The following is an 11880-nucleotide window of genomic DNA, read 5'->3' as shown; positions in this document are numbered from 1 at the left end:
CCTGTTAATTGAAAGGCATTCCTAGGTGACTGGGGATGTTTTTCAGCGGCAGGGACTAGGAGACTAATCAGGATCAAGGGAAATATGAATGGAGCAAAGTACGGAGAGATCCTTGAGGAAAACCTGCTCCAGAGCGCTCAGGACCTCAGAGTGCTTGAGAGGATCTGCAGAGAAGAATGGGAGAAACTCCCTAAACATAGGTGCGCCAAGCTTGTAGGGTCATACTCAAGACTCTAGGCTGTAATCGCTGCCAGAAATCCTTCAACAAAGTACTGAGTAAAGGGTTTGGATACTTATGTAAATGTCATATTTCATATTTTTTTAGACGTTTGCTAAAATTTCTAAAAAACAATTTTTGCTTTGTCATTATGGGGTGTTGTGTGTAGATTGATGAGACATTTATTTTTAAAATCCATTTTAGAATAAGGCTGTAACGTATCAAAATGTGAAAAAAGTCAAGGGGTTTGAATACTTTCTGAATGCACTGTATGCCTGTATAGTGTGTAGCCCATATCTAGTTGTGGTGTGCTGGGATCTGCACATTATAATGACAATCAAAATCACACAATTGTGCATTTAAAGCCAGACATTAATTAAGCTTAATCAAGGTTAGGTTAATTGTTTCTAACCTCCAACCACACAGACAGAAAGGGAAAGATGGGCCTAAAGAAAACTAGTGTCAGCTCAGCTGTAACACAAATATTTATCTCCACATCTAGAGCTTGAAACATGTCTTCTTCCCAATCTAACATCTGATAAGTCAAAACTTGTTCGACAAAAATAGCCTGGGGGGAGTATTTTGGCCTAACTCGCGTCTGACAACCTGTTCGGTCTGGGGAGAAAAGACCGGCGCTGCTCAGTGCTTCCCTCTAGCAGTAGAAACGCGAACAGCGCCGTACGTGTACCAAATATTACACAGAGAGGTTGGTTCTATGTTTCTGGGAAATTTCGTTAGTCTTTTTGTGATCATGTAGGCTCATTAAAAAATATATTTGCTATTAATAATGGCAATCCAGGAAACAACAGGATACACCCCAGCCTTCCTCAGTGTTAGGCTTTATAAAATACAATAGCACATGGTTAAATGAATCAATAGGTAGCCTAACATTACCTATTTGGTAAGTGTTCAACCTAATTCTAATAGGCCTAATCTAAACTCAGCAAAAAAATAAATGTCCTCTCACTGTCAACTGCATTTATTTTCAGCAAACTTAACATGTGTAAATATTTGTATGAACATAACAAGATTCAACAACTGAGACATAAACTGAACAAATTCCACAGACATGTGACTAACAGAAATGGAATAACGTGTCCCTGAACAAAGGGGGGGTCAAAATCAAAAGTAACAGTCAGTATCTGGTGTGGCCACCAGCTGCATTAAGTACTGGAGTGCATCTCCTCCTCATGGACTGTACCAGATTAGCCAGTTCTTGCTGTGAGATGTTACCCCACTCTTCCACCAAGGCACCTGCAAGTTCCTGCACATTTCTGGGGGGAATGGCCCTCACCCTCGGATCCAACAGGTCCCAGGCGTTCTCAATGGGATTGAGATCCGGGCTCTTTGCTGGCCTTGGCAGAAACACTGACATTCCTGTCTTGCAGGAAATCACTCTCAGAACGAGCAGTATGGCTGGTGGCATTGTCATGCTGGAGGGTCATGTCAAGATGAGCCTGCAGGAAGGGTACCACATGAGGGAGGAGGATGTCTTCCTTGTAACGCACAGCGTTGAGATTGCCTGCAATGACAACAAGCTCAGTCCGATGATGCTGTGACACACCGCCCCAGACCATTACAGACCTTCCACCTCCAAATCGATCCCGCTCCAGAGTACAGGCCTCGGTGTAACGCTCATTCCTTTGATGATAAACGCGAATCCAACCATCACCCCTGGTGAGACAAAACCGCGACTTGTCGGTGAAGAGCACTTTTTGCCAGTCCTGTCTGGTCCAGCGACGGTGGGTTTGAGCCCATAGGCGACGTCGTTGCCGGTGATGTCTGGTCAGGACCTGCCTTACAACAGGCCTACAAGCCCTCAGTCCAGCCTCTCTCAGCCTATTGCGGACAGTCTGAGCACTGATGGAGGGATTGTGCGTTCCTGGTGTAACTTGGCCAGTTGTTGTTGCCATCCTGCATCTGTCCCGCTGATGTGATGTCCGGATGTACCGATCCTGTGCAGGTGTTGTTACACATGGTCTGCCACTGCGAGGATGATCAGCTGTCTGTCCTGTCTCCCTGTATCGGTGTCTTAGGCGTCTCACAGTATTGAGCATTGCAATTTATTGCCCTGGCCACATCTGTAGTCCTCATGCCTCCTTGCAGCATGCCTAAGGCATGTTCACACAGATGAGCAGGGATCCTGGGAATCTTTCTTTTGGTGTTTTTCAGAGTCAGTAGAAAGGCCTCTTTAGTGTCCTAAGTTTTCATAACTGTGACCTTAATTGCCTACCATCTGTAAGCTGTTCGTGTCTTAACGACCGTTTCACAGGTGCATGTTCATTAATTGTTTATGGTTCATTGAACAAGCATGGGAAACAGTGTTTAAACCCTTTACAATGAAGATCTGTGAAGTTATTTGGATTTTTACGAATTATCTTTGAAAGACAGGGTCTTGAAAAAGGGACATTTCTTTTTTTGCTGAGTTTATGTTAATGAATTAAAACATATTTTAAAAGAAAATGTTCTGCGTTTGCTCTCTGACACTTCTGTGTTCGTTTGATCATTTTGTTGACTTCTCATTTCTACTGGATGTGGACAATTGAATACTCTAACCGTACATTGCTATTTGCTAAGTGGTTAATGGCTGGTTTTACCATAAAACAATCTCTAGTGGATTAGGTAAAACTTTATTTTACAGTCTCTTTTCAACTTGATAGACTACAAAGAAATTGCATTGTAATATGGTAATTACATAATTAGTTCCTATTATAATTTAGTTTTCTTTGGTTATTAAATAAAGCACCACCGTTCTTTGGACCCTTAAATAGATTTCATTTAATTGTATATAAACTACAAGTTAATAAACTATAGTAGAACTAGACTACTTGTAGAATGCAAGTAATTCGTCCTGTTGCGCGCGCGCGCGCGCGTGTGTGTGTGTGTGTGTGTGTGTGTGTGTGTGTGTGTGTGTGTGTGTGTGTGTGTGTGTGTGTGTGTGTGTGTGTGTGTGTGTGTGTGAGAGAGAGAGAGAGAGAGAGAGAGAGAGAGAGAGAGAGAGAGAGAGAGAGACTGGGAATGTGTGTGTTGTGCTGGTATAAGGTGGGTTATTTCGCTGAGGATCCTGGGTACATAGCTCAATAGTAATGCAGCGAAGAGGACTTTAAACACACATGCATCGCAACAACACAGGGACGAGAGAAAACGGAGAACACACATTGTTGCGCTGGATTTTACGGGTCTCTCTGTACACTGTAAATACGCTTAGTTTAGTTACATTGTATTCACATAATCGCTTCTGTAACCTACCCCATTGATATGACCCCGTCCTGTTTCGCTTGTTTGGGGAGAGAGAGTACAACAACAGGAATGAATTCTAGTTACGCTGTTCTGATCCCCTCGAGTCGGTTTACCGGGAAATGGTAACGTTTGCACCGCATTGGAAGGACCATGGTTGAGGCGAGCAGCAAATTTCTCCTAATTGTAGTCGGCTCCGTCTGTTTTATGCTGATCTTATATCAATACGTCGCGCCCGGGGTTATCAATTTCGGCTCACCACACGGATATTTCACTGAGGAGGACGATGGTGGGGACATTTTCCCTTCCCCTGACCCGCACTACGTCAAGAAATACTACTTCCCAGTCCGGGATTTGGAGCGAACGGTGGAATTTGAAATCAAAGGAGAAGACGTGATCGTTTTTTTACACATTCAGAAGACAGGAGGGACAACGTTCGGGAGACACCTGGTTCAGAATGTGAGGTTGGAGGTTCCGTGTGACTGTAGACCGGGTCAGAAGAAGTGTACCTGTTATCGACCCAACCGAAAAGAGACCTGGTTATTCTCCCGGTTCTCCACCGGTTGGAGTTGTGGCTTACACGCGGACTGGACCGAGCTAAAGAATTGTGTTCCTGGAGTTCTAGATAAAAAGGAGACCAAGATGAAAAATGAAAGGTGAGATAAAATAGGCTAGTTGACTGGTTGTATCAGGCGTGTTGGGCTGGATCAAAAGCGTGCACAGCCTGTGTGTCTCCAACACTTGACAATTGTTGAAGACCATTAATAATCGGGTGGTATGAGCATGTCATTAGGGAGCATGCCTGGACGATTCTCTCTCACTCTGTGTGTGGATTTACTGTAGCAGCAGATCCGGCGCAGTTTGTTTGACAGTGTTTTAATGACAGGCTGTCATATGAGTTTTTACCATATCCGAAGGGATAGATTTATAGGGTAACATAGCTGTCAACTCCAATTAGCTATAAGAGAATCATGCTGTCAAACTAAGCAGTATTAAAATAGTAGGTCTTGATCCTTCTTCAAAATTGTAGCATATCGAACACTGATGTATAGTTTTAGTGGTTTTGTAAAACGCATGAAACATGTTGAATATTGATTACTGTAAACCATTGAATCAACATTGGATCAGAAATGTTGCAACTACAGTTAGGCCTAAGTTGATGATTCTACTGAAAGAAAACGTTTATTTTGGAAAAGCAGATCTTAGCATGCAGACATGCATTGCTACATAGCTTACTCCTTTATCTTCGGGGATCACTATGCAGGCAGACTGTTAGACAGATTGGCAGAGAAAACTACCATCACTTTAATTCAGAGAAGATTTGGCTCCTGCCCTTCTGTCTGTGTTTCGTCTGTCTGTCTGTGTGGACTTTTGTTGATGTAAGTGGACCCCTGCGGGGTTGACTCCACTCTAATCCGGGTGATTACTTCCGCTGGTTACACATGCACTGTACTGCTGGTATTCCTGGCACAAGGCTCTGTGATGGTCAGAGGTGATGATGCGTCAAGCTACTCCGGAGGCTGGAGGGAGGATGTTTATCTGCTCTCATCAGATTCTACACAGTTTACTTTGTGTGTGTGTCTTTATGTCCTCAACACTATTTTTCTCTCTCTCACCCTCTTTCTTTCACCATCTCTCTCTCTTTCCCTCCTCTCTCTCTCCCCCTCTCCGTCTCTCACTCTTTCCCTCCTCCCTCTATCTCCCTCTGTGATGGTGTCATTTTCTAATCAAACAGCAGACATGCTTTCCGCTTGGTGGCTCTATAGCTGTTGGTCCTCTCGCGCGCTCTCTCTCTCTCTTTCTCCCTCTCCATCTTTCTCTCTTTCCCCCTCTCCATCTCTCTCTCTTCCCCCTATTTCTCTCTCTATTTGTCAGTGTGATTTCTACATTAGGCTAAATGTCTTTTTTCATGGAAGATTTACTGCAATTTCCAAAATGTCTGTTTTACCTAATGGACAACTGTCTGTCCTAATGAATGGCTACAAATGAGAGGAGGGTAAAGATGAGTGGAGCGGATTGAGGGGGGGGGGGGGGGGGTGATGAGGGGATGGAAAGGGTAGAGAGGAGGAAGATAGTAGAAGAGTATGGTAGTGTAAGAGGAGGGGAGGGCATAGGAAGATGGGAACGAGGGACAGAAGAGGATGAGAGGAGGCATGGGAAAATGGGTAGGGCTTTTGAGGGAAACGATGGAGAAGAGGATGGTGCGAGTGAAGGCGGAGAGTGTTTTGTTTCGTTGCAGTGGAGGGGGAGGATTCAATTAGCATGCCTGTCAATCTGCCTGGATCACTCTCTGTTTAAGCGTCACAACGTAGATCACTGCAGGGTGAACTGTGTGCGGGTGCGTGACTGACCAGACAGGTCGTTGTGTTTTAATCCAATCAGATTATCAGGGATTAATCTTGGGCTGCTCAACATTCCAAAGATGGTTACTCCTTCATCCCTACAATCCCAACACCACATTCCCACACCGGGAATCTCAGTTTTCCTATACCAGTGTGTCTGCGTGTTTGTGTGCACATTTTCCCAGATGACTAATCTTTAAAAAAATTAAGCATTCTACAGTTTTCTTTCTCTCTTTCACTCTTTATTTCTTTTTCTCTCTCTCTCTCTCTCTCATCTCTCTCTCTCTCTCTCCTCTCTCTCTCTCTCCTCTCTCTCCTCTCTCTCTTCTCTCTCTCTCTCTCTCTCTCTCTCTCTCTCTCTCTCTCTCTCTCTCGCTCTCTCTCTCTCTCTCTATGTAGAATACAAGGCAAGCTTTTAGGCAGTTATTAGATGTTTGCAAACAGGTGACAAACACGCACGCATGCACACTCACACACACAAAATCTACACTGAGTGTACAAAACATAAAAACACATGCTCTTTCCATGACATAGACAAGCTATGAGCCCTTATTGACGTCACTTGTTAAATCCACTTCAATCAGTGTAGATGAAGGGGAGGAGTTAAAGAAGGATTAAAGAAAAAAGTGGTTAAAGAAGGATTTCTAAGCCTTGAGACAATTGAGACATGGATTGTGTATGTGTGCCATTCAGAGGGTGAATGGGCAAGACAAAATATTTAAGTGCCTTTGAACGGGGTACGGTAGTAGGTGCCAAGCGCACCGGTTTGTGTCAAGAACTGTAACGCTACTGGGTTTTTCACACTCAACAGTTTCCCGTGTGTATCAAGAATGGTTCACCACCCAGAGGACATCCAGCCAACTTGACACAACTGTGGGACGCATTGGAGTCAACATGGGCCAGCATCCCTGTGGAAAGCTTTCCACACCTTGTGAGTCCATGCCCCGATGAATTGAGGCTGTTCTGAGGGCAAAAGAGGGTGCAACTCAATATTAGGAATATGTTCCTAATGTTTTGTGTATACAGTGTATGTTCAGAATAGTGCAAACATTGTGAAGAGACTGTATGGCTGGGAATGTGTTTCTGTCACTTCTGCTGAAACAGAGGGAGAGAGGTGGTGGGGTAGAGGGAGAGATGGTGGGGTAGAGGGAGAGAGGTGGTGGGGTAGAGGGAGAGAGATGGTGGGGTAGAGGGAGAGAGATGGCGGGGTAGAGGGAGAGAGATGGTGGGGTAGAGGGAGAGGTGGTGGGGTAGAGGGAGAGAGATGGTGGGGTAGAGGGAGAGAAGGTGGTGGGGTAGAGGGAGAGAGTTGGTGGGGTAGAGGGAGAGAGATGGTGGGGTAGAGGGAGAGAGATGGTGGGGTAGAGGGAGAGAGATGGTGGGGTAGAGGGAGAGAGATGGTGGGGTAGAGGGAGAGAGATGGTGGGGTAGGAGGGAGAGAGATGGTGGGGTAGAGGGAGAGAGATGGTGGGGTAGAGGGAGAGAGATGGTGGGGTAGAGGGAGAGAGATGGTGGGGTAGAGGAGAGAGATGGGGGGAGAGGGAGAGAGATGGTGGGGTAGAGGGAGAGAGATGGTGGGGTAGAGGGAGAGAGATGGGTGGGGTAGAGGGGAGAGATGAGATGGGGGTGTGGGGTAGAGGGAGAGAGATGGTGGGGTAGAGGGAGAGAGATGGCGGGGTAGAGGGAGAGATGGTGGGGTAGAGGGAGAGAGATGGCGGGGTAGAGGGAAAGAGGTGGTGGGTAGAGGGAGAGAGATGGTGGGGTAGAGGGAGAGAGGTGGTGGGGTAGAGGGAGAGAGATGTGGGGTAGAGGGAGAGAGATGGTGGGGTAGAGGGAGAGGTGGTGGGGTAGAGGGAGAGAGATGGTGGGGTAGAGGGAGAGAGATGGCGGGGTAGAGGGAGAGAGATGGCGGATGGTGGGTAGAGGGAGAGAGATGAGGGGTAGAGGAGAGAGATGGTGGGGTAGAGGAGAGAGTGGTGGGGTAGAGGGAGAGAGATGTGGGGTAGAGGGAGAGAGATGGTGGGGTAGAGGGAGAGAGATGGTGGGGTAGAGGGAGAGAGATGGTGGGGTAGAGGGAGAGAGATGGTGGGGTAGAGGGAGAGAGATGGTGGGGTAGAGGGAGAGAGATGGTGGGGTAGAGGGAGAGAGATGGTGGGGTAGAGGGAGAGAGATGGTGGGGTAGAGGGAGAGAGATGTGGGGTAGAGGGAGAGAGATGGTGGGTAGAGGGAGAGAGATGGTGGGGTAGAGGGAGAGAGATGGTGGGGGTAGAGGGAGAGAGATGGTGGGGTAGAGGGAGAGAGATGGTGGGGTAGAGGGAGAGAGATGGTGGGTAGAGGAGAGATGCGAGAGAGATGGTGGGGTAGAGGGAGAGAGATGGTGGGGTAGAGGGAAAGAGGTGGTGGGGTAGAGGGAGAGAGATGGTGGGGTAGAGGGAGAGAGATGGTGGGGTAGAGGGAGAGAGATGGTGGGGTAGAGGGAGAGAGATGGTGGGGTAGAGGGAGAGAGAGGGTGGGGTAGAGGGAGAGAGATGGTGGGGTAGAGGGAGAGAGATGGTGGGGTAGAGGAGAGAGATGGTGGGGTAGAGGGAGAGAGATGGTGGGGTAGAGGGAGAGAGATGGTGGGGTAGAGGGAGAGAGATGGTGGGTAGAGGGAGAGAGATGGTGGGGTAGAGGGAGAGAGATGGTGGGGTAGAGGGAGAGAGATGGTGGGGTAGAGGGAGAGAGATGGTGGGGTAGAGGGAGAGAGATGGTGAGTGGGGTAGAGGGAGAGAGATGGTGGGGTAGAGGGAGAGAGATGGTGGGGTAGAGGGAGAGATGGTGGGTAGGGAGAGAGATGGTGGGTAGAGGGAGAGAGATGGTGGTGGGTAGAGGGAGAGAGATGGTGGGGTAGAGGAGAGAGATGGAGGGGGTAGAGGGAGAGAGATGGTGGGGTAGAGGGAGAGAGATGGTGGGGTAGAGGGAGAGAGATGGTGGGGTAGAGGGAGAGAGATGGTGGGTAGAGGGAGAGAGATGGTGGGGTAGAGGGAGAGAGATGGTGGGGTAGAGGGAGAGAGATGGTGGGTAGAGGGAGAGAGATGGTGGGGTAGAGGGAGAGAGATGGTGGGGTGAGGGAGAGAGATGGTGGGGTAGAGGGAGAGAGATGGTGGGGTAGAGGGAGAGAGTGGTGGGGTAGAGGGAGAGAGATGGTGGGGTAGAGGGAGAGAGATGGGTGGGGTAGAGGGAGAGAGATGGTGGGGTAGAGGGAGAGAGATGGTGGGTAGAGGGAGAGAGATGGTGGGGTAGAGGGAGAGAGATGGTGGGGTAGAGGGAGAGAGATGGTGGGGTAGAGGGAGAGAGATGGTGGGGTAGAGGGAGAGAGATGGTGGGGTAGAGGGCGAGAGATGGTGGGGTAGAGGGAGAGAGATGTGGGGTAGAGGGAGAGAGATGGTGGGGTAGAGGGAGAGAGATGGTGGGGTAGAGGGAGAGAGATGGTGGGGTAGAGGGAGAGAGATGGTGGGGTAGAGGGAGAGAGATGGTGGGGTAGAGGGAGAGAGATGGTGGGTAGAGGGAGAGAGATGGTGGGGTAGAGGGAGAGAGATGGTGGGGTAGAGGGAGAGAGATGGTGGGGTAGAGGGAGAGAGATGGTGGGTAGAGGGAGAGAGATGGTGGGGTAGAGGGAGAGAGATGGTGGGGTAGAGGGAGAGAGATGGTGGGGTAGAGGGAGAGAGATGGTGGGTAGAGGGAGAGAGATGGTGGGTAGAGGGAGAGAGATGGTGGGGTAGAGGGAGAGAGATGGTGGGGTAGAGGGAGGGATGGGGGGTAGAGGAGAGAGATGGCGGGGTAGAGGGAGAGATGGCGGGTAGAGGAGAGAGATGGCGGGGAGAGGGAGAGAGATGGCGGGGTAGAGGGAGAGAGATGGCGGGGTAGCGGGAGAGCTGGCGGGTAGAGGGAGGAGGCTGGTAGAGGGAGAGAGGTGGCGGGTAGAGGATAGAGGTGGCGGGTACGAGAGGGCAGGAGAGGCGATGGCGGGGTAGAGGGAGAGAGGTGGCGGGTGTAGAGGGAGAGAGGTGGCGGGAGGTAGGAGGGGTCGAGGGAGAGAGATGGTGGGAGAGGGAGAGAGAGGTGGGAGAGGAGCGATGGTGGGGTAGAGGGAGAGAGATGGTGGGGTAGAGGGAGAGAGATGGTGGGGTAGAGGGAGAGCGATGAGGGGTCGGGGTAGGGAGGAGAGATGGCGGGGGTAGAGGGAGAGAGATGGCGGGGTAGAGGGAGAGAGGTGGCGGGGTAGAGGGAGAGAGGATGGCGGGGTAGAGGGAGAGAGGTGGCGGTCGGAGAGGGTAGGCGGGGAGAGGGAGAGAGTGGCGGGGTAGAGGAGAGAGGTGGCGGGGTAGAGGGAGAGAGGTGGCGGGGTAGAGGGCGAGAGATGGCGGGGTAGAGGGAGAGAGGTGGCGGGGTAGAGGGAGAGAGGTGGCGGGTAGAGGAGAGAGGTGGTGGGGTAGAGGGAGAGAGATGGTGGGGTAGAGGGAGAGAGATGGCGGGGTAGAGGGAGAGAGGTGGCGGGGTAGAGGAGAGAGGTGGCGGTAGAGGGAGAGAGATGGCGGGGTAGAGGGAGAGGATGGCGGGGTAGAGGGAGAGAGGTGGCGGGTAGAGGGAGAGAGGTGGCGGGGTAGAGGGAGAGATGGCGGGGTAGAGGAGCGAGATGGCGGGGTAGAGGAGAGAGATGGCGGGTAGAGGGAGAGATGGCGGGGTAGAGGGAGAGAGATGGCGGGTAGAGGGAGAGAGATGGCGGGGTAGAGGGAGAGAGATGGCGGGGTAGAGGGAGAGAGATGGCGGGGTAGAGGGAGAGAGATGGCGGGGTAGAGGGAGAGAGATGGCGGGGTAGGGAGAGAGATGGCGGGGTAGAGGGAGAGAGTGGTGGGGTAGAGGGAGAGAGATGGTGGGGGTAGAGGGAGAGAGATGGGGTAGAGGGAGAGATGGTGGGGTAGAGGGAGAGAGATGGTGGGGTAGAGGGAGAGAGGAGGTGGGGTAGAGGGAGAGAGGGTGGTGGGGTAGAGGGAGAGAGATGGGAGGGGTAGAGGGAGAGAGTGGAGGGGTAGAGGGAGAGAGATGGTGGGGTAGAGGGAGAGAGAGGGTGGGGTAGAGGGAGAGAGATGGTGGGGTAGAGGGAGAGAGATGGTGGGGTAGAGGAGAGAGATGGTGGGGTAGAGGAGAGAGATGGTGGGGTAGAGGGAGAGAGATGGTGGGGTAGAGGGAGAGAGGTGGTGGGGTAGAGGAGAGAGATGGGGGGGGTAGAGGGAGAGAGTGGCGGGGTAGAGGGAGAGAGATGGCGGGGTAGAGGGAGAGAGATGGCGGGGTAGAGGATGAGAGGTGCGGGGTAGAGGGAGAGAGGTGGCGGGGTAGAGGGAAGAGGTGGCGGGGTAGAGGGAGAGAGGTGGCGGGGTAGAGGGAGAGATGGTGGGGTAGAGGAGAGAGATGGTGGGGTAGAGGGAGAGAGATGGTGGGGTAGAGGGAGAGAGGTGGTGGGGTAGAGGGAGAAAGTGGTGGGGAGAGGGAGAATATGGTGGGGTAGAGGGAGAGAGATGGTGGGGTAGAGGGAGAGAGATGGTGGGGTAGAGGGAGAGAGATGGTGGGGTAGAGGGAGAGAGATGGTGGGGGTAGAGGGAGAGAGATGGTGGGGTAGAGGGAGAGAGTGGTGGGGGTAGAGGGAGAGAGATGGTGGGGTAGAGGGAGAGAGAGGTGGGGTAGAGGGAGAGATATGGTGGGGTAGAGGAGAGAGATGGTGGGGTAGAGGGAGAGAGATGGTGGGGTAGGGAGAGATGTGGGGTAGAGGGAGAGAGATGGTGGGGTAGAGGGAGAGAGTGGGCGGGTAGAGGGAGAGAGGTGGGGGGTAGAGGGAGAGAGATGGTGGGGTAGAGGGAGAGAGGTGGTGGGGTAGAGGGAGAGAGTGGCGGGGTAGAGGGAGAGAGGTGGCGGGGTAGAGGGAGAGAGGTGGCGGGGTAGAGGGAGAAGAGATGGCGGGGGAGAGGGAGATATGGCAGGGTAGAGGACGAGAGGTGGCGGGGTAGAGGGAGAGATGGTGGGGTAGAGGGAGGAGTTTGTGGCAGGGTA

General features: G+C 51.2%; 1 protein-coding gene across 1 annotated transcript in view; it reads left to right on the top strand.

The window, feature by feature from the left end:
- Positions 1 to 3249: 3249 nt before the first annotated feature.
- The window catches only part of LOC129840367 (heparan-sulfate 6-O-sulfotransferase 1-A-like), a 53537-nt gene continuing 44906 nt past the window's right edge, over positions 3250 to 11880 (top strand). Inside the window, exon 1 of the mRNA XM_055908185.1 lies at positions 3250 to 4110. Within this exon, the coding sequence (XP_055764160.1) occupies positions 3608 to 4110 (503 nt within the window). The 5' untranslated portion in view covers positions 3250 to 3607. The remainder of the gene's footprint in view (positions 4111 to 11880) is intronic.

Source organism: Salvelinus fontinalis, chromosome 41 (genome assembly GCF_029448725.1).
Source record: "Salvelinus fontinalis isolate EN_2023a chromosome 41, ASM2944872v1, whole genome shotgun sequence".
Taxonomy (NCBI): Eukaryota; Metazoa; Chordata; class Actinopteri; order Salmoniformes; family Salmonidae; genus Salvelinus; species Salvelinus fontinalis.
This window is presented reverse-complemented; position numbering and strand designations above follow the sequence as displayed.